Here is a 27,359-nt window from a genome sequence, read left to right as displayed (position 1 = left end):
CCACTGCCGCCCCCTCCCCTCAGCTCACAAGGATCATTCATGATGGACAGAGAGTGTCAACTCATGGCTGCGCCCCTAGGTTGCAATGTGCCCGAGGCGGCTGCCTAGTTTGCCTAATGGAAGCACCGGCCCTGCTCTTAGCCAATGGTTAAGAATGCTGACTGGAGTGTTCTAGGGGTTGGGGGGTCTGTCCCCCTGTCAGAACACAATAGCACAGCAAGGGAGATCGCTGTACTAACATCTGATTGTTAGTACAGTGGCTCTGACCGGAGCTGTCAGATTTTTTTTTCGTTCAAACTGATGGATTGAATGAAATAACAAAAACTAGTATGTGTGTGTACAAGGCTTAAGTACACTGGGAAGTGTGCCAGGCATTATCTTGAGTCCTGTGCTGATTTAGAATAAAGAAAATATTTTTTTAGTAGACACAGTGGGGAAGATTTACTAAAACCTGAGAGTGCAAAATCTGGTGCGGCACTGCTTAGAAACCAATTTGATTTCAGGTTTCATTGTCAAAGCTTAGATGAACAAGCTGAAGATAGAAGCTGATTGGCTACAATGCAGAGCTGCACCAGATTTTGCACTCTCCAGTTTTAGTAAATCTCCCCCTGTGTGTGATATTCCTTTTTTTCTTCATTTGAATATTGAAACATGCAAGGATATAACTTTTCTAAATATGCTAATTGTTCATACTGGGAAAATCAATTCCATGATAAGAATATATTATGGTTAACCCTCTTGACTGGCAGTGTCGGGGCTTTTCTTCCCACAGTCTAAAATATACTGCTGGGCTAAAGTGATTTTACTGTTTGCGCATGACTGTTGTAAGGACATTGCATTGTGAGCTAATTTAGCAGCAGGGACTCATGTGAATAGTTTAATAGTCTCTAAGTGCCAGTTCACATTAGTGCGATCACAGAGATCCCATGTAATTCGGAGAGCACTGCTCCTAAATTACATTCGATCTCTGTGTGGTGCAAATTCAGCTATACAGTTTGTATGGCTGAATTCGCACCGCAATCGCACAAAAAGACGCACAGGACCCTTTTTTTGGTCTGCAGCAGAATCGGATCGCATGGTGGTTCACACTAGTACGATCCGATTCTGTGCGAACTTTCAGATCGCACCGCGATATGCGATCTTATCTGGGGGTGTCGTTAACTTTTAATTGACACCCCCAGCGTATCGCATATGGCAGTGTGAACTGCCAGGGGTGCGGATGCGATGCGGGAACACGCTGTATATTCGCAGCGTTCCCGCATCGCACAAATGTGAACCGGCACTAAAAGGGCTATGGGAAATAGTTTCAAATTTATATACAAATCAGTGAAATAAATACATAGTTTTAGATTTCAGATAGCAGTCTCTGGAAAGACGTTTAAGTCATCCACTGATAACAATATAGTCATCTCTTCACTACCACTTTGTTACTTGTCTGGATGTCTGGATATCTGTTATAGTCACTAATTTATCATTTGTTCCTAAAAGTACACATAAGAAAGAATATGTGACAATAATAGAGTAACTGTGTGATCAACAATTCAATATGTACAAAAAGTTCCATATAGTTAACATTCTATAAAGCATTCATATTGCGGTATTGCAGTGTTTCCCATTCGAAGGCGCGTTTCTTTTAGTGCAACAAGTGAAACAAATAAGCAAACCTATTTTTCTTGGAAGATCATTATTAATCATCGCTTAATATTGTTATTGCATTTAATTAGAAGCTTCAAAGTTCCTATCTTGTGGATTCTTCCTCTTCTTGCTTTTTAAACACATTTTCATATCATGATAAATATCCCAATACAGCAGCGAGATTCTGTGGTCAGCAAAGTGAAGTTGACCACCTTTCCCCATCCTCATATGCCATCCTATGTGTTTGAAGTCTTGCTGGCTGTTAGAAGAGTTGGTCTATTTGGCAATCTTTGCAGGATGCCCTTTGATGTAACAGGTCGAATATTATGTGGTGGCGATGGTCTCTCTGGCATTTTACTAATGGAACGGATGACTGGTTGATGGGAGGTAATGAATGTAGGACTTTTTCTTTCTACTGTAGACCTAAACAACAAGAACATATCCAAAAAAAACTAAATTTTATGATACACAAGAAGACTTATGTATATGCTGATAAGGACATACATTCTGAATTCCACAGTTTACAGATCCCTTTAATAATGTACCTTTCGTACTTCTCCCAAAGTATGAGCCGAATATGAGCTGAATATCATTAGGTTACCTCAGTTAAAATGTATGTATGGTTAAATGTTGTCTTTAACCCCTTAGCACTGGTGCTTCCCAGCCCATTAAGGGGGTTTCAGACACCAGAGGCAGGCATTTTGGTCACGTGACTGCTATGATTGGCTGTCACATGATCAGAAAGCTTTCCATTACCTGCTGGTAACTGTGTCGAAAGCGAGCAGGGTGCGTTCTCTTGGAACAGCATTGTTTACATTTTGGTACGCATATATGCGACCTCTCGGCTTTAAGGCCCAGCTCCCAAGTGGCTGCATATATGCGTACAGCCGGCATGAAGAGGTTGCATTTTGAACAGAGTGTGGAAAAACTTTTACCCATGTTGATTTTTATTGAAGTCTGTGTTCCCACTGGATACCTTTACCCTAATTGTCCTAGTGACCATTGCCCCTAAAGAAAGTGATGTGGAAACTTAAAAATTACATAGTTATATAGTTAGTGAGGTTGAAAAAAGACATCAGTCCATCCAGTTCAACCTATGATGTGTGTGTGTGTTTGCTGATAACCATACATTGTATACCCCTGTATGTTGTGGTCTTTAAGGTGCCCATCTAATAGTTTGTGGAAACTATCGATGCTCCCTGCTGATACGACTGTTTGCGGAAGAGAATTCCACATCCTTACTGCTCTGACAGTAAAGAGCCCCCTACGTACTTTAAGGTTAAACCGCCTTTCCTCTAGTTTTAGTGAGTGGCCACGTGTCTTATTGTATCTCCTTTCTCTGAATAGTTTGTTCCTTATGCTAGGGTCGCCAGTACAGTATTTGTACATTGATATCATATCCCCCCTCAATCGTCTCTTCTCCAGAGAGAATAGGTGCTTGTAGTCTTTCCTCATAGCTGATGTCCTCCATTCCCCTAATTATTTTTGTTGCCCTTCTCTGAACTCTTTCCAGTTCCAGCACATCCTTCCTGAGGACCGGAGCCCTGAACTGGACAGCATACTCCAGATGTGGCCGGACCAGAGTCTTGTAGAGTGGGAGAATAATCTCCTTATTTCTGGGGTGAATCCCCTTTTTTATACATCCCAGTATTCTGTTGGCTTTGCTTGCAGCGGGTTGGCATTGCATGTCACTTCCAAGCCCGTTGTCTACCAGAACCCCCAGGTCCTTTTCCATCTTAGATTCACCCAGACGTTCCCCCAATCTACCATTGTCACCAGAAATGGGTTGAAAAGAAATCTTTCAATGGAGACACCTGTTAGGGTGACAACTGCCTTAAACAGGAATACCCTCGCTTTGAAGAAATTTCCTCTCACTTCCTGTTGTGTCTCCAGGACAGGAAGTATTAGGTTAGAGTACTGAAGATTTTAGCCCCTCTGTACCCTATTAAACACTAAGAAACATTTTGGATGTATAAATACTTTATAATAATATAAGTAATGACCACTCAAGAATTTGAACACTAACCTGGAGGGTATATAAGCTGCTGATGAGTATCCAGAACCAGGCCTTCCACCTTCCATGTGTGACTGGACTAGAGTCCTTATGCTTTTGTCATCAGTAAGCAAGAATGCCTCATCTGCTAAGTATGCAATTGTTTCCACTGCCCTTGGGGTAAGGCTTTTAATCTGATTTGTACTTTGGAGTAAACGTCTGGCTCGTATATCTGCTCCTTTGTTTAGGCGCAAATTTCCAGTGGCGGAAGAGGGTGGGCATGGCGTAATAGGAGGGGATGGCTGAAGTGGAGCATCCTGCAAAGTCATCTCTCCAAGCTGGCCTGATCAGACAAGAAACAAACAGTGTTAGTCCTTGCTTCTGCAATGTGATATTTACTGCAACTACAATGCCCATCTGCAAGAGATTATTACAACAAAAATATGATTAAAGGCTTTGGACAGGACCTTCTATTTTTGTACACTGAGCTCAGTTGCCAGTGTTAACAACTTGTCAGAAGCTGTTTAACACTGCATAACTATTTATCTTTTTTTTTTTAAAGACATCCATAAAAAATGTCAATAACAAACAAATGTATGTGGGATTGGAGCTTTTTTTTTTTTTACATTGTTCCAAAAAGTTTATCTGACTATCTCAAGCAACTATCGGGTAATGTAAGACTTAAGGCTCGTACACACTATAAGAAAATCGGGCGGACATTTTCATCCAAAGAATTTTCGTATGATTTTCGTATAGTGTGTACAGAACTTTCCACAGACGATTCAGAATTTTCTTACAAAATTTCTCGAAGGGACAAACTCCAAAATCTTTCTCGTATGGGAAAAAACAAATGATTTTTGTTTAATGTGTACTGTTTTCATACGATTTTTTGTACAAGAAAAATCAGAAAAGAAACACTGCGCATGACCAGAAACAATAAACAACAAAAAAAGCCTTTGTCGTACGAGAATTTTCGAACAAATTTTCGTAGGAAAATTCATTAATCGGATCCGATTTGCTGTGAAACAACAAGGAAAATCGGACAATCGTTCGCCCGATTTTCTTATAGTGTGTACCCCACTTTAATGTGAAAGCGGAAATTAGTCCTCAGAATGGGTCTAGTGGTGCCGCACACTTTTCTATTTAATTAATCAACAATGGCATTATTTCAGCATTATGATCAAATACAGGAAAACTAACAGCGGGTGTGCATCATTTTAACTGTTTCAAATTATTATTATTATTATTTTTTTTAAAGTGGAACTAAACCCTCCTATCCTTTACAGCCAAATAAGCAGCCATCTTAGTCCCTCCTTGATCTGCACTGCAGGTGCCATGGTGTTGCACATGTGATTAGTTATGACACCACCCATTTGATGGCTTCATAGTTCTGTTGAGAGAACAAGCATCCGTGACAGGTATCAGTTATCATTTACTGCATGTCTTGAAAGTAAATGTTTGGGAAACTCTTAAAATGAGTGGTTTCGTTTCACGTTATAGCGGAACTAAAGGTAAAAATACTATCCTTAGTTCTAACATTCCGACACCCTTGACCCCTTGCTGGTGCTGGCATCTTCTCCCTGGTTTCTTTTGGGTGCCGGTCTTTGGCCATCTTGATTGGCCAGCATAGGATGATGTCACTCCTGCATGCACAGGAGTGCAGTCACCCTGACGCAAAGGCTGAACTCCAGGCAGACATATAAGACAGGGATAAATTGCAGCTTTGCATTCATTAATACATCCTTAATGTGTTAGTTGACCTCCTTAAAGTGTTAGTTGACCTTTGCAGAAAAAATGTAAAGGTGAACTAACACCGTACACCCTCCCTCCCCCAAGTCCCTGATGTAATTAACTCTGAGGATGCAGAGCTGTCAGTGCCCACTCAGTCGGTTCAGCAGTCCAGTGATTTAATACCCTCTGTGCAGTGCATCCAGGACAGATCAGAGCGATTCTGATTGGTCAGCAACAGCACAGTGGATTGCTCTGGTCTGTCCTAGAAGTGCTGCACAGAGAAGAGAGAGAAAAGCAGGGATTTTGAATCCCCAGACTGCTGGACCAGCTGCATGGGCACTAACAGCTCCCCAGACGTAAGTACAGTGTGGACTGTGGGGGTGGTGAGGGTGTATGGTGTTAGCTCACATTTACATTTTTTTGCAAATGCAAGCAGTTTATGTATCTAAATAGGACTTGGAGCCAGGTTTTTCCAGCCCCTATGCAGCACAGCTCTGGGAGAGGGAGAGGTAGCACAAGTAGCATGCTGATATGAGAAGAAATCAGAGTGAAAGAGAGGTGAGCTGAAGGGACAAGACCTGTTCGTGTTACTGAACTCTGGCAGAGAAAAAGTCTTCCCGCCTGCCAGACAGTGCTGTGCAGCATACCAGAATCCTCATGATTAAGCTCCAAGGGGTGGAACTAAATGCATTGGGGGCATGGCCTGGCTGGATTCCAGGCTGAGGCTGCCATTCATCTTACTTCAGGTCTTTTCCTTTGACATGGCAGAATGTAAACACCAGAAATAAATGGAGAGAAATACAAATCTTTTGGCAGGTAAAACAGCTTGCTTATAAGTTTCATCAGTGTATTTAGCTTTCTGCTTGGAGTTCAGCATTAAAACATATACAAAATAAAAAATACAAAAATCATAAAACACTTATGTGGCATTACACTAAGAAGATACTTAAACTAGCAAATCTAAAAAGATGAAATGCACTTCCACATTATGGACTAAAAAAGTGGCTTGAAAAAACTCTTTACTATCCACTCAGCATAACAGTGGGCAAGATGACTGTGTCAATAAAAGTATGAAAATATGGAATTGTGGTGTCAGAGATGACACTATAAAGAAGAAAGTATGTATGTGAACAATTTATTTGGAAGGCAATACTGAAACCTGCGGTACATTTAATTGACAATAGTGTACCTGTCACACATAGTTAGGGCCTAGTTCAACAGGCCTCAGGCTTGTGTCAACAGCACCATTTTGAGATGCTTATAAGATCATTCAGAATTAAGTGACCGGTATATTTGACTTGCAGTGGACGTTCCTCTGACCTACACTTCACTCGCTTTAAATGGGTTTTGCATACCTATAAACATGTACAGGAATGCAAAACTCGTTTGTTGCAAATGAAGACCTGTTAACAAAGACCCTAACAAGCAGAAATACTGTGTTTATGTCATAGGTACTCATAAACCACTTGGGAACAATCTGTGACTTAAGAGGATGTAGCGTGCCAAACAATGAATCAACAGAGTGTAAAGAAATGTGTGTTATTGTAAAGTAGAATGGTTTCAGGAGTTTTAAAGACCCCTTCTTTAGAAATTGGGCATAGCCATGCCCAGCCCAGAACTGGTGGGGCAGTAATGTTGTTTGGCCTTTATCAGGTTTTGGAAAAGTCCAGCTGCTGGTGTCTGCTATGTCTGTAAGGAGAAGAAGCAGCTCTCATATTTATGTCACCTATAAAGGACAATATGCCCATGTATGACCAGACTACCTACATTTAATCACAATGACTATAGACACTAAAAAATGATATAAACAGTTATTTTGGTCTGTCTGTTATTTATTAGCATTTGCCCCTTGAAAAAGATAGAAGTTGTCAATATTTCTCACTTGCAGGTGACCGAGGTGATGGGCTTGAGGTATCTGGAGTGACTCTTATTGGACATTGTGAGTCCCAGGAGTCTTCTAGTTCTACATCTTCACTGCTAGAAGACAAACTGTCCTCTTCCTCTTCCTCTTCATCACTATGTGTTATAACGAGAACCTGAGGAGCACGTTGATCCTCAATCCGCTTCAACTGCCTGAAAGAAATCAATTCAGAGTCACAATGTTGTTTTGGCCTTGGTTCATGTAACAAAGCAGATGAAAGAAAACCTAAAATGACAACCTGGCTAAGTTCTAAAGAGGCTAACAGTAAAGGTGGGCTGATCTATACTCCAAAATGGCTAAAATAATGTGACTTTTTTTTCAGTATACACTGTGTGTTGAAGACTAGAGCAAGTACTGTAGATCTCTAGCTGAGACAAATTTGAGAAAACATTGTTGGTTTCTGCCATGAGTTGTACCTGTTTTAACCACTTAAGCCCCGGATGATTTTACCCCCTTCCTGACCAGGGGGTTTTTTGCGATTTTTTACTGCGTGACTTTAACGGACAATTGCGCGATCGTGCAAAGCTGTACCTAAACGAATTTGACGTCCTTTTTTTCCCACAAACAGAGCTTTCTTTTGGTGGTATTCGATCACCTGTGCAATTTTTTGATCATGCGCTATAAACAAAAAAAGAGCGTAAATTTTGCAAAAATAACAATATTTTTCAGATTTTTTTATATGAAATTCCAAAAAAAAAATGTAAAAATCAAAATTTTTTAACATTTTCAGCCAATTTGTTTTATGCTACATATGTTTGGTAAAAAAAATCGTAAAAAGCGTATTTTGATTGGTTTGCGCAAAAGTTATCGCGTTTACTAACAAAGGGAAAGATTTTTGTCATTGTTGGTGTTTTTTTTTTAACGAGTAATGGTGGCGATCTGCGATTTTTTTTGCGGGACTGCGACATTGCGGCGGACAGATCGGACCCTTGACTGACATTTTTGACACTTTTGGGGTTACCAGTGACATTACTGCAGTAATCAGTGCTATACATATGCACTGTTACTGTAAAAATGACACTGGCAAGTGTCCTAGGGGCATGTTTCTAACTGTGATGGGACATGTCTACTATTGTAAAAACAGAGATCAACGGTTCTACATAGTAGAACCGTCTAATCTCCATTTTTACACAGAGGAAAATGACAGGCGGCTTGTTTACATTAGCCGCCTGCCTTTCTCCACCTCTACCGACGATCGCCGAGTGACCGGCGGACATCGGGTCCACTGGTCACACGCACTGACTCCTTAGTGAACGACCCGCGGCGGGCGCGCGCCTCAGCGGGCGCACGCTCGCCTGCTATTGGCTCACAAGCCGGTGACAGGCTAGTGACGTATATATATACTTTGCCTGGCCGGGGCTGACCGCCGCAGTATATTTACTTGCCGCGGTCGGCAAGTGGTTAATGCAACGTTTTCTGTTAAAAAAAACAAAAAAAAAAAACATTGTTAGTTTAAATCTGCTACTGATTTATTATGTCTATTAAGAAGTTTAATAAAGAGCCTCTCCCCCTAGAGACAGCTATGGTTGAACATTTTGGGGTGAATCAGCCCAGGAATCATTATGTTTGTTGAGGAGTTCAGTAAAGGAATCTTCCCCATCAGGCACATATTTGAGTGACTTTAGTGGGGTTGAATCCACCAATAATTTCATTAGATTCTTAAGGACACTAGAAAGAGATCTCTCCTTACCACAGACACCCTTTGATATACTGTAAGGTACTAGAGGTCTTACAACTTGCAGCCTTACATATGGAAAGTGGTTGAAAATTTGAACCGATACACTTGGCCCACAAGGGCTTCTTTTTTATACTTATCAAGCCATGTGTGCTGGCTATGTGCATGTTGTGTGTTAAAATTAAAAGCTATCTGACTATATGCCATTATCAACAATAATTATAGGTTCTAAAAAGTTCTAGATAGCTGAATGTCTCTGAAAAGCTCTTACTCATTGTGCTTTTCTCTCCAGGCTTTCAACTCTGCAAACACATCATCACGATCTTTGTGGGTTGACACTACTGCATGAGGCTCAGGTTTGTGGCCCTCTGATTGGAGATTGTTCACAGGAGTTAACTGAAAAGAAAACGTTGATTAGACTTACAAAAGGTAAACTTTTAGGGCGACCATACATGGGAAGACTGCAAATGTTCTCTGCTGGGGGTCAGTGTCTACGTGGATATTAAATAGTGTCAGTCATATGATAGCCATACCTGCTTGTTTATATAGTCATGGAGCTCAAACCCTTTCTGCAACAATTAGATCTGTAAAATTTAGCTATACATGTGTGTGGCAAACATTTTGGAGAACTTACTATGCCAGAACACCAGTTGAGGAAATAAAAAATTGTCCATTGGCCTTTCAGCCAATTATGTTTCAGTTATCATTTTGGAAAAGGCCAACAAAGTTCCTCTACAGTTCACATACAGCTAACATACTTATAATTAGCTGGAGTCTTCCTATGCTGGTCATAGATGGTTAGTATTTTCTACATTCAGTCAGTGGGCTAAGTGAGAAAAAAACAGATTCCTCCCTCCACACAAAGAAGGTTGATGGAGGAATCCCCCCTTTGGAACACTGTATTCTGACAGTGGCTCCCAACACTGATCAGCACCTGCAGCCACTGATCAAGAAAAGTTATCCAACATTCTCCTTCGCTGGCTTAGCTAGGGGAAGCAGGCTTAGGTTGGCTGGCACCAACTGACTCATCAAACCTATTTCGCAAGTCTAGTGATGTCGTTGTATTGAAGTTAGAGTCCTTAGAATAAACAAGTACCCCCAACAATTGCGTGTTGGATACGGAAAGTAGAATAAATAAAATGGAGGACTTGATATTGACAGCCCAGCATAAAAGAGAAAGCTATAATGAGACCTGAGAGGCATGGAATATGTTTGTCCTCTCGGAGGAAGGTGTAGCTCTTCTAAGTGAAATTAAATATCTCTGATTGATCAAATGTTTTGCCACTGCCCCCCCCCCCCCCCCTTCCCCTTTCTTTCCTCCTTTTTTTTTTCTTTTTCTCTTTTACTCCTTTGTTAGTAAAAAATGGGATGGGTGGGAGAGATCATATTTCTAGGATTATGTTTGGAAAGTTCTATCACAGTGGCATTGTAGAGGTAGGGAAGAAATATTTTAATTGAAATGTTTTTTTGATTTGTATATAATATGGATTCTAATGTGTTTTTTGTTTCCTTCTATTTCATGAACTATGGTTTTTGTTTTTTTTTTCTTTGTTTTCTATAAATGTGACTGTAATGTATTTGGATGGATAAACCTACTTTAAATTCTCAATAAAAATTATATATATATATATATATATATATATATATATATATATATATATATATATATATATATATATAAAAAAAAAAAAAGAAGTTAGAGTCTTTAACAGCAGTTTTGAAGAGAAGAATGTTGTTCAAGGTATGTTCAATCTTGGACAACTCCTCCTACCCAATCCGCAATATGCTGGTCAGTCTGTGGAGTACAATCAGTGACAGATTGTTACAACCACGATGCACCACAGAGTGAGACAGGACATAATTTTTGCCTGTGGCTATTAAATTATACAATTCTTCTCTGTAAGGGCTGGAGGCGCAGATTTAATCCTCCTGGTTTATGATCAGGGTTTTACAGTGTGTAGTTTTTATAGTATGTTGGTATTATGTTAATTATTATTTGGGGTAATGTTAGAGAAAGTGGTGTATTATTTGCATTTTGGTAGTTTGATTTTCTGTTATTTTTAATCTGTTTTATGTATTCTATGTTGTATGTTAACTGTATGGATGGTTTATTAGAGTGTAATTTTAATTTGTTTTATTTGGCTCTAAAGGCTGTTATTGGTAATTTTGTTGTGTCTTTGTGTCTTGTTCTGTTCATTGTTGTGATCTTGTGTTGTCTTTGTTGAGTGTGGCTGTGTCACAACAATTTCCCTTTGGGATTATTAAAGTATTATGATTTCTAATTTTGACAGAAGTCGATCAAAGCAAGCAAATACAGGACTATCTACAGGGAGATCAGATAAATAAACAGACAAGCGCTTGACCATTTTCAGTAATGTCTTTGAATACAGTCACTATTTAGGCAATGAGAATATCTTTATGGCCCCTACCAAGTATCCTCCAACCAGCAGGTCTGTCAGTGTGTATTTTGCTGAATAACATACTGTATATTTCCATGTTAGTTGCGTTTCCCTTGCTTTCCACTGGTATCAATGCTGCATGAGCTTATATACAATGCCTCTCCCTGAAGGGCGCACTATGCATGGCTGCATTAAGGTCCAAACCTTGGTGCTGGACACTTTGCATAAAGCACCAATGATCACCCAGGCCCATATACAGGCAGATTGTGCCTGTCTGTCTATTGGGGCTTTAAAGTGAACCTGCACTTTGCCCACATGCGTAGCCCTCCCTGAGCATAATTACTTACCTCCGTTTATCTCCCTCACTACTTCTTTCAACCTCCGGAAATGACAGAAAGTTCCATGTAAGCTATGAGTTTCTGGTGTCCTGGCTTACACAGGGCTATGGACTCTCCATATTTCTGTGCTGCTTAGGCCAGCGTTTTTACCTACAGTGAGCTAGGTGCTCCTACATCAATAAATACTGGGTATTTCCACTGGTTTCCAGTGATGAATGGATCATGGGGGAATGAAGAAAGGTAAGTATATGCTACTGGAGGGAAGGATAGAAACAAACCTATTGCTTTGCCCTGAATCCTTTAAAGCACTACTTCAAAAAGAGTAGTTTGTTTCTTCACTTCAAGCCCCTGGCTAAGTGAGGTACTGTGTTGCTCACATTGCTGCTAACATATGCTGAGCAATTTTGACTCGGTACAGTCATAGAGCACCGATTTTCGAAATTATATTTTTCTGCGTACATTAAACTGTTTTTAAATGGAAAGCAGTATGGCCTTTTGTATTTGCCTTTTGAGATGCCAAGATGATGGAGTTTTTTTTTTTATATATATCAAAGAACTTTATTGAACATTGTGCACAAACATTACAGAGTCCAGAGCACATGTACGATCAAGTCACATATATCTCAAGGGTACAATATGCATAATTGCGAAATGCCAGTGATACGTTTACCCGTGGTGCCAATAAAACCAACCAATATTAATTGAGACAGTCAATGTATACATTTGTTGCATGCAACCCATCATGACTTTATCACAAAGGAGGAGAACCATACTGTCTAACATCCTCCCAGCTAGTAACATGCCTAGGATGAGGTCTACTGGGACCAAACACGGCACGGCCAGCCAAGGGGCCTATAATTTTTCAAATTTACTCAAGTTACCCCTGTGCTGAAAGATGTATTTCTCCAATCTTAAGGTATCTCCCATTTGGACCACCCACTGCTTGACTGTGGGGGGGGGGGGGGGGGTCACAGGATATCCAGTGTCTCAATATTAGTTTCCAGGCTTGAAACAGCACCCTGGTTATAGCCTGTTTAGTAATATCTGCCAGAGGAACAGCACCCAGGATACCCAACAGGCACAGCTTAGGGTCATCAGACAACTGAACCCCAAATGCCACAATTAGGGTACGGATGACTCCCCTCCAGTAGATATGAAGTTTTGGGCATCTCTACATGAGGTGTATCAAATCTCCATGGTCCCTGTGACATCTGGTACAGATAGGGGTTTCATTTTTGCCCATATGGTGTAACCTAGCAGGTGTGTAGTGAGTTCTATGTAGGTTATAGAGTTGGGAAATGCGTTAAGCAACATTCAAAGAACACTGCTGTACCGCCTGAAGTGCCTCCTCCCTCTGTTCCTCCTCAAATGCTCCTAGATTCTCTCTCCGACCGGGAAGACACACCCAGGGGATGCTCTTTTCGGAAGGTATTCAATAAAAGGGAATAACAATGTGATATAAAGCCCTTATAAGTGTCCATTTCTGCCATAAAATTAAACACAGGTCCACCCCCCACGGGCCCTCACTGCATGGTGAAGTTGCATGTAATAGAACTTCACGGAGATTGGAAGGTGAAATGTTTCCCTCAGTTCACTAAAAGAACGTAGCATTCCATTTTTAAAAACATGGCGTAAGTGTGTAATACCATAGTTTTTCCATCTGCCACCGTAGGGTAGCATGGCTAATTCCGCATAGTGAGGATTATCCCAAATGGGGCTAAATCTAGTGTATCCCACTACCTGTTGTATCTGTCTGATGATAGAGTTTTAAATGCAATCCGAACCATATGGTTACACATTCCTCTAAGTACTAAAGCACAGTTTGTATGTTATATTTTGGCATACTTTGGTGCAGTGCAAACAATTTTTGCACTGTGAAGAGCGACCTTATTTACACAATTGTGTAAAGGACATAAAGCACTTTTTATAAGCTTTTGATTACAGTACTTTAAAAAAAAAAAAAGTTTGCATGCGCTTTAAAAGATTTTATTTATTTTTTTATTCATATATGTTATGTATAATATTATCACTATCTCTGCTATTAGCATATACGATTATTGCATAGAGTTGGTTGATACAACTAACTTGTGGGGTGGAACAGCACACCATTATTTGTTTGGTTTTTTAATTAATTTTTGCAAATAAATTTATATTAGGTGCTGGAAGCTTAGTGGGGGAAATAGTGAAAACACAGAATAATAATAATATTACTACTGAAATTTATGCTATGTTTAAATATGTTATATACAATATCTACCTAGCCAAAATGTCTATTTCCTTTACTGACATTTACCCCCATTTTTTCCTTTCTTGTCCGAAGAGCCTTTATTGGATTCCCACAGATGACTTTACCAATGCCTGAAGGATGACAAATAAAGAAAGAGAACATTACCAACATGCTATGGTATATTAAATACAATGTATGACTTTAAAAAGCACAAAGGTTGTGTACAGCATATAGTGGAATATGGACAAAAACAGCATCAGTGAAGGAAGGAAATGTATAAAAAACAACATATTGTAGGTTTAGATCCATACATGAAAGAAATATTTCCTGAAGAGTACAAAAGAAAGATCTAATTCCGCATTCAGCTTTACTGGGATCAGAAGGTACCATGCCACACTGTATCTGCCGCACTATGGTCCATACCAGGTATTATAAATAATTGATGCTAGTAGATTTGACAAATTGGACATTAGTGGTGACAGGCTTAAGGTACAACACTTAGGGCTCTTTCAGATGAGTGGCTGGGAGGCAGTAAAGTTAGGAGACTAAGCCATGGTTTTACCACCCCCTGAATTTTAACACTACAGCAGGACATGGCTATTCACATGCCACAACCAGGATGCTGTGCTTAGCAGCCATAGCATTTTTACCTCAAGGTGCAAAATTTGTCAAACTCACACTTTGAGTTCAATGGGGTTGCACTGTAACAGTGAGCTAAATAATCAACTTGCAGTTGCAGCATGGCCCCGCAATGTAAAATTGACATTCATTAATGTAAAAATAAAAGTAAAAAAACAAAAAAAAACCCCAAACAAACAGGGGTTCAGAAGGTGGTAGTAGCGTCTCCTGAATGCTTGCCAGTCGCTGCTACGCTGACCTTTAAAAAGTGATCCACCATGGACACAGAGAGCGGTTAGCAGTACCACTTGTCTGAAAGAAGCCTTGAAGGCCAAAGGCGGCAGCAACATTTTAATTTGGTCTGGAATAAAGAACGTATAAATAAAGCCATAACTCCCCATGCTAGTTAAAGTGAAGGGAAAAGGACTAAAGAGGTTCAAGAAGCAAAAAGATGTAGTGTTTATGACAAGACGGAGTCTTATGTTTAGGTCACCATGAGTGAGGTCACTGGCTTCATCATCTGCTGGGTCATTCCCCGGTGATTCAGATATAAGACTTGCTCGTCTATTATGTAAGCTGGAAATTGCCCTCCCTGCACTTGAAGGCCTTAGTGCAGACTGTGGTCTTCTGGTAACCCCTGGCTGGGCAGTACTGGGTCGAACGTTTTCCTTTTGTAGGGCACTTCCCAAGTCTTGAAGTGAGCCATCTATAAATAATACATGCAGGGAATTATTCAGTAATGTGTATTAATAAATTCATTTGTCAAATTATTCAATGTATATATACAGGCTTATTCAGTAAGTATTTAGTATGACAGTTTTATTCATTAAGGCAGTGAAAAAAGGAATGATAATGAGCAATGTACATCATCTTCAGCATGGAGTGTCCTGCAGCAACCAATCAGAAACAATTTTTCAATAATCTGACTATAATAACCTAAAATCTAGGTGCTAGGGCAGAGGTTCTCAACTCTTGTTTTCAGGACCCACTAACAGGCAAGATTTTAAGTATTACCTTATGGAGATGCAGACTAGAATAATGCAATCACTGAGAAATTTTATCACCTGTGATGTATTTCAGTTATCTTGCAAACCTGGCATGTTAGTGGGTCCTAAGGACAGGAGTCGAGAACCACTGTGCTAGGGGAATTGCACTTCTTGCACCATTATTATTTTTAGACACATGAAAAGTCAACAAATTATAAGCAATACTACTTAACCACTTCCCGCACCCCAACGTACCTCTACATCAGCCTGAAGAAGTGGTATTACCGGGGTGATGCCTGCAGCTAGCCTAAAGGCATCACCCCGGTACCGTTTTTTAGAGACAGCCATCGGCTTTCTGGAGATAACTGATGTGGCTCAGCAGCCGCTCAACCATTATCCCCCTCCTCCCGCCACCTTCTGCCCCTCTGCCCAGGTCTCCCGTCCCCCCGGGACATTGGAATAATTCTAACCAATGCGTAGCTGTGGTGACATCTTTGCAATGGAAACAGCTAGACATTGGATCACCCCTGATTTAAATTTCATCCTACACTGGCGAGCGCGGCTTCAGCTGTCCGATCTGACTTATTCCCTTCCTGGGATTCTACTGACATTAATTTATAATATTCAAAGAATTGTCACCCATCCATGTCTCTATGCTTTTTGTGGACAAATCACTTTACAAAACATCCCCAAACATTTCTGTCCGAGGCCATCTTGAGTAAGGGCAGATGATTCATGTAGCACTTACTAGAATCCATCTGCTCTTAGTTCAAGCATGCATGCGGGAAAGTGTGCTTTGCTGAGAAAACCCCTCCTCCCCTCCCGAATGTGATGTAATTCATCATTTGCCTAGGCCTCAAAGCCAGAAAGCAACTGAAGAAATAAAAAAAAAATAGTTTAAGACAAGGAAATGTGATATACTTTCCTACCTATTTACTAATTATTAAAAATAGTCAATGTTGCTTAAGAGAGTGAAGTTCTGCTTTAAAACCCAATTCTGGGATAAAATAGGTTTTCCTGGAATGAGGCTTTACATCAAATGATGTAGAGTAATGGATGGTTTCATAATTATAGGGCTGGTACAGTTCCAAATATTTTAATTTGGACAAGTTACAAAACAAGTTATGGTGATCAAACTAGATTTAAACCAAGATATTATTTTGGACCAAGACTATACATGTGTCTTGTGGTGATTATAGGAAATACAATTATTGCCATACCGATACATTCTACTTTTTTAGGGATATTGTCTAGTTTCATTTCTTTTTAAAAATCAATGTAAATTTGTAGTATGATTGTGTACTTGTTACATCCTCTTTTTTACCATTCTTCTTACCCAAAGATGTATCCGTCTGGCTCACAACACTTTCCTTAATTAGGTCCTTTACCATCAACCAGTCTTCTGATGGAGTGTGAGGTGTAGCTGGGTTTATTTGGTCAGCTGGCGCATCATCTAAATATTGTATTTGAGGGATTATCTTTTTAATCACGACCCGATAATTGTAGTCTGCAGGCTAAAGTTCAGAACAAAAACAGTTCAGAACAAAAACACAAAATACTTGTCTTAATCCTAGAGTTGTGACTCTAGTACGTCAATTCTAAAGTCAATAGGGAGTTTTTTAATCATTATTGCAGTATTCACTTTTACCTTTTGCTGTGTTTACCTCCACCTGTAAGAGCTACAGCTACAGGTAAGGCTCAATCAGAGCTAAAGACTGATGGATTGGCAAGATCTTTGCATAGATACATTAGTCAAGCTTCCTTGCTTCCTTCAGCCTTGTGTTGGTTCTCATTTCAAATTACTCAGTGATTTTGAAAGTGAGTATATAGTCCAGTGTACCAATTAATCATACCAGGTATAACAACAGCTCTTCCTGTTGAGAAATAGTACATTCCTTTTATAACTTTTACATGTGATTTACCTCAATTGACTCCCCTACCGTTGAAATAGAATTTGTGGATTCAAATTCTGTCAGTACTGACACAATGGGAATGATTGAAGGAGAAGTTTGGGGTTGTTAATGAAACATTCATACTCACCTCAATGCTGCAGCTGTCCCCTGTTGGTTATAAGCCTGAGAACGGAACAATCACGTGACCACTGATCGCTCAGTTCTCGAACAGCTCTGGACAGAGAGCAATGAGTGTCAGTCGCTGGCTCTCTGCTCTGCCCCTCCAGCGCTCACTGGAGTGCCAGGCTGTGATGGGGGAAGGAGTGGCTAGTTCTCAGCCGCACGCCAAAAGTCTGAACCAGATGCCGATCAGGAAGCTGCGTAGATCTTGACAATATGGTCTGAATTCTTCCAGAGTCTGGAGCAGCTCTGCGACATCAGTAAACAGTAACCCTTAGCAGTTTTTTAGGCGGACCTGATCAGACCCTCCATTGTCCTCTATGGAGTGGCAGATGTCCATTGACACTCCCCGACATCCAATCCGGTCCTGTCCCCTAAAAAGAGATGGATGGGGATCTGTTCCCCATCCATCTGGCAGATCAGATCACATAACAGTCAGATGAAATTGACAGGCGGTCCATTTCCATCTAACCTCCCTATTGAGAACAGAGTCTGTGTCCATTCCACATAAGCAAAGTGGACACAGACTGTCATCCACCTGCTCATTGAGCATCAGTGGACAGATTCCACACTGAAAAGGTGGATCCACTGCCAGAGTCTTCCCTGTGTGAAAGGGGGCTAATCAGGTATTCTTTGCAAAGTGAAGCCACATGCACTAACCTCTGAGACAAATCCCTTTGCTACTTCCTATGCAAAGTGAAGAGCCTATTTGCCTCTGGTAAATCAATCCCAGGGTTTCATAATTACAGGATTACAGTGCAGGGCAGAGAAATGCACATCAATTTGCACAGGTTGCTCCTTTGCTGGCCAGATATGTAATTTGCCATGCTCTTGCTGGTAAATTACTTTCTGCAGGGCTTCTGTGTAATGAGCAATGGTTCGCTCATCCATCCATCCAGTAATGGGAGGACTTGTGCAAACAGGTGAGTAGTTTCACTCTACATTAGTTTATTGTCTATTGTATAACAGTTAACTGATCTCAGGACTATGATGCCATGTATTATTACGGTCTTCATTTATTGCATACCTTTAAATAAAAAATTAAAACCTAGCAAATAATTTCTCTTCTTTGCTCAGTTTTAGTATGTTAAATATACAATTGAAATAGTCTTTTTTATATGCTGTTTGATATGTACAGCAGTTTATTCTGCCAGAAATCTTTTTCGCTGATAACTTCCCGTATTCGCTGCCTGTGCTGCACTCCTAGATGTTAGCATTGTTCTCAGTTCTCTCTTTTTTGAGTCTTGAAAAAGCTTGATTACCGTACATTTTGTAGCACCTTGGTTTGCCTCCAAAACAAAAAGGAAGGTGTCTTCATCAGTGTAGTTGGACACGGTTAGCAGGAAGTTACAGCTTAGCAATAGAAATGCAATTACAGCTTTTAGGACTGAAGCTTTTAGAAGCTAAGTCCGTGGGAAACAATAATGATCATAAAGGGTGATGGTTAGGAATACCAGTTCAAGATCCGGGTACTACAAACATCCTATTTGTAATTTTTCCTAGTTAGAGGAAAGGATTACAAGATCGATATGAAGCATTTCTGGTGTAAATTTTATGAAGCACTGAGCAAATGTGTTGGTCTTTGTTGTATGGGAACACAGATCTACGTCTGTGAGTTATTAGCACTTTGTTGTCTGCCTTTTGCACTGTTTATTATATAATTACCTGAAAGTAATTTTTGATGCCACATTTTGCATACTTGCTGTGGCACATTTACCTAAATGTATTCAATACACAGATTAGCAAATTAAAATATCTGCTGAGATAATTAAAATTAACTTCTTCCCGTCCATCCATAGTTCATAAACAGCCGGATAGAACAGCGCCGATGTGGGTGGATGTACCCATACATCCTCCTGCAGCGACTGCTTGAGTGTGCTTTTTAGAGCACAGTGGTGGGATCGGTGACCTGCTGTTTACACTGGACTAGGCTGATCATTGATTCATGTACCGGGCTGATATATGCGGCCCTGTTACTATGTGATTACTGTGACCAATCACAGCGAGCACATGAGCAGTAGTAAACTATGATGTCATGGTTTATTACTGTGTGAGCTCCGTGATTGGTATAAGCTACAAACAGCATACTCTAATATCAGCTTCAACAGGCAGGGAGCTTGCACTAACAGAGAGGAACGGTAATTGCAAATATGGAAATAATATGCTCACTCAATATTTCTCAAATATCAGCACACATTGCTATGATCATTTGCATGAAGGCAAGCCTGTGTTTTTTTCATGCATGATGAAGCAACAGGTTCAGATTAATTGTGGCCCCCCATTAAACATGTGCAGAACAGAAAAAATTGTTTTGTTTCATATCGCATAGATTTGTTATGTTACTAATTTTGTTTTGTTGAATTGTTTAAGAACTTGTTTAGTTTAATTTAATTTTTTTAAATATATTTTCCGAATAAATTAAACATTTTAGAACAATTTGAATTCGGATCGGTCGAAAATTATTGACTGGTTTGAATTCTGTGTGAAGAATAACTGATTGTTAAGGAGCGGGTCGGGAAGCAGGCCACCGCTTCCTTAACAACCGATGACTCATAAGCAGTAAGCAGGCTTACCTGCGGACAGCTGAAATGTAAACAAGAATGTCGGTAATGAAAAATTCAGAAAAAAATGGCATGGGGGCCCCCCCAAAATTCATACCAGAACCTTATCCAAGCATGCAGCCTGGCAGGAGGGGGGGGGGGGGGGAACTGAGCGCTTCAATAAGGCTTACCTATAGGTATTGCAAATATCTCCTAAACTTGCACCGTTTAGGAGATGTTTGCTTTTAATGCAGCCGATGACGTCATCAGCGCATGCACTCTGAAAAAACGGCCACTCGTGCCATTCCTTCAGAGCCCTGTGCCGTGAATGGCGGCTCCCTTGCGCATGCGTGGGAGTGATGTAATCGCACCTCCGGCCACTCAGATGGCCAGAGGACGCGAACCAGGAAGCAGGACGGCCGAACATGTCGGCCATCCTGTTGCTGAGCGGGCGGCACTGCGGGGACTTCGTTCTAAGGTAAGTATTTCATAATGAGCTAATATGCGATGTATACTAGCTCAATATGCCTTTGTCTTACAAGGTTTGTGTTTTTTTTTTTCATTTTTTTGAGGGGGGTTTACTTCCTCTTTAAAAAAGAAAAAAGAAATGCCCCCTGAAGTAGATCCAACGTCAATCACGATGCCCCCCGCTACTGCCGACCCGAAAAAAAAAAAAAAAAAAAAGCATTCTGCACTCGACGAAGGTTCCCACTGTCTTCCCGCTCAGGCTTCTGACAGTTCCTAAATAAATAAGGGGCGGGGGCCACCCGATGACATCATCAGGTCACCACCCCCATTTGTGATGTCATTGTCCGGGGTGTGCTGGGTGGCCCTGCCTTTTAGCTAATAAAGAACTGTCAGGCGGTGGGAGCTTTCATCGGGTGCAGAACCTTTTTTTTGACCAAAAATTTTTGGTGGGATTGACAATGTATCTCCTTCGGGGACTTGTCAAAAACTGTCTGTGTTTTTATTAACTTTTTACACTTTTTTGGTGTCTCAAAGGGGCCTGGTAGGGATCGGGGGGGGGGGGGGGTCGCACTGTTTTTTTTCAGCATTTTTTGTATTGTCAGTATTCTTTTGTTTACATTCATCTGTCATTGGGGAAGCGCGCAAACAGCTGATGAGTCATTGGTCGTTAAAGAGGTTGTAAACCCCATTGTACTGTTTGTACCTATAGGTAAGTCTATAACAGAGCTTGCACGGTTTAGGAGATATTTACATTGCATGCAGCTGATGGCGTCATCGGCGCATGCGCTCTAAAGAAACAGCCGTCCATGCCATTCCTCCAGAGCCCTGTGCTGCGACCGGCGGCTCCCGGGAGTGGCGCCACGCGGCTCTGGCCAGTAGCAAAGCCACAGTTCGCAGACCCGGAAGGAAGATGGATGCGACCTCCAACAGGGACGATGCGGGCTTCATTTACAGGTAAGTGTCACATAATGTGCTAGTATGCGTTGCATTCTAGCACATTATGCATTTACTTTGCAGGTAACCAAAAATAAAAAAAAATTTCCCAGGCTTTACTTCATCTTTAGGGATGCAGTGGCCCGCTTCTTAACTACCAGCTCTTCTTCACACAGAATTCAAATTGGTCGATCATTTTTTGACCAATCCAAATTCGAATAGTTTTGAAAATCTGAAACTCATTAGAAAACGAATATAAAAAAAAAAATTCAACAAATTTCAACAAAATGCGCTACTATTTTATTCAGAGATTCGGATATATCTGAATTTCCAAATTACCAAAAATGTGTCCGAATTTATAATGGGAACGAAACGAATTGCACGTGTCGAACCCCCATCAACAGTACATAATCATCTTCTCTTTGCAACATGAAACATACATGGGGCTAAGGCTACATTCATGCAGTAGTTTAGCAGCCGTAAGGTGTGGCCGCCAGGTAGAATCTGTAGGTTCTTGCTGGTGGCTGTAAATGTTGCTTGCACACACTGCGTACGAATAGCGACAGCTGTAAGATTTGTACAACTACAGTGCAGAGTGCATGAGCATCATGGGAAATGTAGTTCCAAAACATCTGGGGTGCCAAGGTTCGCCATCACTGGCCTAGGCCATCTTTATGTAGGGCAACAAATCTTATTTTCAGATCCTTAGAGAGTTCTTTGGCAGGAGGTGCCATGCTGAACTGTCTTCCAGTGACCAGTATGAGAGAGTGAGAGCGATAACACCAAATTTAACACACCTGCTCCCCATTCACACCTGAGATCTTGTAACACTAACGAGTTACATGACACTGGGAAGGGAAAATGGCTAATTGGGCCCAATTTTTGACATTTTGACTTTAGGGGTGTATTCACTTTTGTTGCCAGCAGTTTAGAGATTAATGGCTGTGTGTTGAGTTATTTTGAGGGGACAGAAAATTTACACTGTAAGGCCCCTTTCACATGGGCGATCCGATCCGCCTGTCAGTTTTTCAGGCGGACCTGATCGGATGCTTCTTGCATCCCTATGGGGCAGCGGGTGTCAATGGAGACATCTCCGCTGACACCCGCTGCTATCCGATCCAATCCTGTCCAAATAAAATCCGGACAGTTGGAAACTCTATTTTCCATCCGTCTGGAGGATCGGATCAGATGGGATCTGATGAGAACGGACAGGCAGTCCGTTCTCATCTGATCTCCCTACAGAGGACAGTGGGGCTCTGACAGCTCTGTCTCTGCACACAAAGCAGAGACAGAGCTGTTATCCACCTGCTCAGCGGGGATCGGCGGATCAATCCCCCGCTGAGCAAAACGGACTCCGTCGGGCGGTGCGCCCGTGTGAAAGGGGCCTTATACAAGTTGTAGAATCACTACTTTACATTGTAGCAAAGTGTCATTTCTTCAGTGTTGTCACATGAAAAGATATAATAAAATATTTACAAAAATGTGAGGGGTGTACTCACTTTTGTGAGATACTGTATATATCCCCTTTAACAATAAGTAGCCTATTCATTCATTCTAAAAGGAAGTATATTTTCTACAGTTCTATATATCAGATATAAAGATCATTAAATGATATTTATTTCCCGTCACTTGTGCTATATTTTTCCAGCTTAGTCTGCACATCTGAGCTAAGGCCCTACTTGATGTAACCAGTAGCTCAGGCTCCCTGCATGTCAGACATGAGATCACCAGAGGAGATGATCTCACCCCAGGTGAAATCAGATCAGGCTCTTACACCAGATGCAGACATGGGTTGATAACCTTGTTAGAGGCTTTGTCTGGGGACAGTTGGAACTTAACACAAGAAGAATAGACGCCATGCTAAGCAAAAATCCTTATTACTATTTTACAGTTGTAATCTGGAAACTTAAAGAGAACCTGTCTGCCTACAAATATGGAAGGTACCATTTATCCATGCTTCCCTATTTGGCAAGTCACTGGCTATGAAAAATCTTGCAGACTTGGGTCTAAAAATGTATAACTTGGCAAAATAAAAAAGCAAATATATGCAGTATATCTCTGCCATATGTACACATTTTCTGTTGTTTTGACTCTTTAAAAATGCTGCAAGAGTTTCACAAACCCTTAGGGTATGAAGATGAAAAAGGGGGAGTGTTCTGTAGTTCAACAGGGAAGAATTGAGACAGGCCTGTTCACACTGCTTGGGATTTCAATGCAGTAGAGACAGCGTTGTCAGAACCCTGCAGTGTTAAGACCCGTACACACGAGTCGAAATTCGGCCAGGAATTTTCGTCCGATGACCGATCTGCCGATTTTCGGCTTGTTAGTATGATGCTTCCGGCAACCGACTCCGACTTTTCGGCCGAAAAAAATCTGGTGTGCAGGCTATAAAATTTTTGTCCTCCGTCAAAACACGGCCGATTTTCATGCAGTCAGTACAGATTTCGACAGGGAAAAATCTTATGAGCAAGACTGGGCATGCTCAGAGAAGAAAGAACACAAAGAAAGCAAACCAACACATGGCATCACTTCTGAAGTAGAATTTTGTTGGGCGAGAAAATTTGTGTGCAGTCTAGGCACATTCCAACCAACAAAACACCACTCTGGACAAAAGATGGACGACCGGTCGGCGGAAATTTCGTTGCGTATGTACGAGGCTTTAGGAGCTCATCAGATTTCTGGCAGTATAAACAGGTAATTTTCTGTATTTGCAGTGTTTTTAAACGGGCAAAACATGGGAAAATATACATGTGCTTTCTAGACATAGACTTTAAAGGGCCTATATCATGAGAACATCATAAAGGCTGCCATTGCGGCACTCTTTTTTGGACAATGTTTGTTACCTGGCTCTAATACTGATGTTTATAACTTCAATGCTGTACTTGTCGCTGACCTGAAAATTAGTATTCATATATACTTTTCTCAGCCTTATTTAAAGCATACACATTTTGGGTCTGTGATTCAAAAGAACCTAGGTCAGGCATAGCCAGGCAGCTATCATTTTCTTCAATAATAAAATGTTTAACCATTAAAGATCACGTCAGTGATTAATTCATTTTAAATATACATTGAAGAGGTATCAATGTTTTGTGTCAGGTCAACTTACCATGGTGCCTTCAGGACTAGGTTGAACACACACAGGATTGCCTTCTATGGTGAGGGTTGTTAGATTGCTGCACAGTGCTAGGTACTGCAATTCACTTATCTGGTCGATGTTGTTACCTTCAAGGTCAAGGACCTCCAGATTTTCCAACATGCTCACTTGACTGAGGTCTCTGAGATCATTGTAAGCCAGATAAAGCTCCTGCATTGGACATTAAATTGTCAGACATTAATCATTGGTCAAAAAGAAATCAGCGCCCCATTGAACACCAAAGATATCCCAAAAAATAAAGTGTTTTTAGGTAACCTGATTTATTCAATGGAGCATACATAGATTCATTGACCACACCAAAAAGGTGGATTCTTTAGATACAGTTTAAAGTTAGTTTCCTCTTGTAATACAATATTGTTCTGCAAAAAGAAAATCTGGAGGAGTCCCTTATGTTAGGCTTGCCTCAAACTAAAGCCTGGTACACACGCAATGATTGTTGGCCGTGAATTTTCGACCAACGTCCGATCGGCCGATTGTCGGCTTGTTAGTATGATGCTTCCAACAACCGACTCTGACTTTTCGGCCGAAAAAAATCTGGTGTGCATGCTATAACATTTTTGTTGGCCGTCAACAGAACGGCCGATTGTTCGTCAGTCAGTACAGATTTCGGTAGACAGAAATCAGATGAGCAAGACTGGGCATGCTCAGAGAAGAAAAAACACACAGAAAGTAAACCAGCACATGACATCACTTCTGAAGTTGGTTGTTGTTAGCCGAAAAAATGTGTGTGCAGTCTAGAGCACATTTCAACCAACACAACAACACTGGACAAAAGACGGCCGATCGGTCGGCCAACAATCGTTGCGTGTGTACGAGGCTTTAGTAAATGTGAGGGATTTCAGAAACCCATCTCATAGAACTGGGCAGCTGTGGACTTGGAAAAGTCATAACAAGTAATGCAGTGGTAATATGTCTGAAGCTTTTGAGACAAAAATATGGCCCATGCTCAGTAGCCTTCATGGCAAAAACATTGGGCATCTGTTTGGACTACCAAGAAGAGCTCACAAGCCTTTGCCTGCCTAATTGCTTGGAAACCTCTCGAAGTGCTACCATGCAGTTGGTACAGAGAGAGAGAGAAAATATTGTGTTTACTTCTTTACTATACTCTACACTCTGCTGTGTGGCAGATCATGTTAGTATGAAGACTGTTGCTGCCAGTGCTGACCAGTAAACTGGAACCTGTTGCCTTAGAGCAATGACCACAAGCTTCCTGCTATGACACCAAAAGCCTCCTTTGTGGCCACCTAGCATAATGTTCACTTTGCTTTGAAGGTCTTCCCACCTCAAACTCACTGCCTCCTGGTCTAATGAGAGTGACTTGCTGGCCAATAAGGCGTACCTCCCAACTTTTTGAGATGAGAATGAGGGACACCCATTAGAAAATGTTTGTAGGCATTGGAAACACCCTCTGCAACACCTCCTTAACCACTTGCTGACCGCCCCACACAGATTTACTGCGGCAGGGCAGCTCGGCTGCACATAATCACGTAGATCTACATGATTATGTGCACGTAGATTCTGCGGCGCACGCACGCCACTGGAGCCGCGCTCCTACTGTGATTAGACACAGCGGGAGCCAGACCGCGGGAGGAGCAGGCTCAATCGCCGCCGGCCTCCTGCAATCTTTGGCTAGAATGACAGAAGAGCCGCCTGCCTATATACGGTAAATAAAGCAGGCAACTTTTCTGTCAGAGAGGCAGGGAAAGATTGTGTGATTCAGCCATGCTGAATCACCGATCTCTCTCTGCCTCTGTCCAACCAATCCCCCCACACAGTCAGTAAGTACTATTAGGCATAAAGTTAACGCCTTGATCACCCCCAGTGTTAACCCCTTCCCTGCCAGTGTCATTTATACAGTGACAGTGCATATTATTTAGCACTGATTACTGTATTAATGTCACTGGTCCCCATAAAGTGTCAAAAATGTGAGTTAGGGGTCCGATTTATCTGCCGTAATGTTGCAGTCCCACTAAAAAACGCTGATCGCCGCCATTACTAATAAAAAAATAAATAAATAAAAAGTACAAAAATCGATCCCGCAGATTGTTAACGCTATAACTTTTGCGCAAACCAATTAAAAAACGCTTTTTGGGATTTTTTTTTTTACCAAAAATATGTAGCAGAATACAAATTGGCCTAAACTAATAAAAAAATTAGATTTTTTAATTTTTTTGGGGAATGTTTTATAGCAAAGTAAAAAATATTGCGTTTTTTCCAAAATTGTTTCTTTTTTTTGTTTATAGTGCAAATCTAAAAACCGCAGAGGTGATCAAATACCACCAAAAGAAAGGTCTATTTGTGGGAAAAAAAGGACATCAATTGTATTTCAGTACAGCGTCGCACAACCGCGCAATTGTCAACACAACTTAGTGCCGAATCGCAAAATATGGTCTGGTCATTAAGGGGGTTTTTTTTACCTCTAATATTCCTTTATACTGGCTTTTGAAATTTACAAATGCAACAATTTACACATTGGATGAGAGGTTTAGCACTTGGAAACATTTTTTGAGAGATAAAAAGTGAATTTTAAATACAACTTTATAGATCAGACCAAAATGAGGGACAAATGAGTAGGAAAGAGGGACAGAGGGACTTTGTTCCAAATCAGGGACAGTCCCTCCAAATCAGGGACATTTGGGAGCAATGCAATAAGGTATTCCCATTGCTGG

At 41.0% G+C, this 27,359-nt stretch overlaps 1 protein-coding gene across 2 annotated transcripts in view; it reads right to left on the bottom strand.

Annotated features, from left to right (window-relative positions):
- Positions 1-1,463: 1,463 nt before the first annotated feature.
- LRRC56 (leucine rich repeat containing 56) overlaps positions 1,464-27,359 on the bottom strand; it is a 131,282-nt gene continuing 105,386 nt past the window's right edge. For both annotated transcript variants that reach the window (XM_082269575.1, XM_082269576.1), the window contains exons 7-14: positions 24,643-24,840; positions 16,860-17,037; positions 15,031-15,243; positions 13,986-14,050; positions 9,227-9,351; positions 7,242-7,432; positions 3,662-3,971; positions 1,464-2,058 (exon numbers count right to left, since the gene is read on the bottom strand). In XM_082269575.1, the coding sequence (XP_082125701.1) occupies positions 1,872-2,058; positions 3,662-3,971; positions 7,242-7,432; positions 9,227-9,351; positions 13,986-14,050; positions 15,031-15,243; positions 16,860-17,037; positions 24,643-24,840 (1,467 nt within the window). In that variant the 3' untranslated portion in view covers positions 1,464-1,871. The remainder of the gene's footprint in view (positions 2,059-3,661; positions 3,972-7,241; positions 7,433-9,226; positions 9,352-13,985; positions 14,051-15,030; positions 15,244-16,859; positions 17,038-24,642; positions 24,841-27,359) is intronic.

Source organism: Pelophylax lessonae, assembly GCF_965119305.1.
Source record: "Pelophylax lessonae genome assembly, chromosome: 10".
Lineage (NCBI taxonomy): Eukaryota > Metazoa > Chordata > Amphibia > Anura > Ranidae > Pelophylax > Pelophylax lessonae.
Note: the sequence above shows the minus strand (reverse complement) of the source record. Positions and strands in the feature narration are given on the sequence as shown.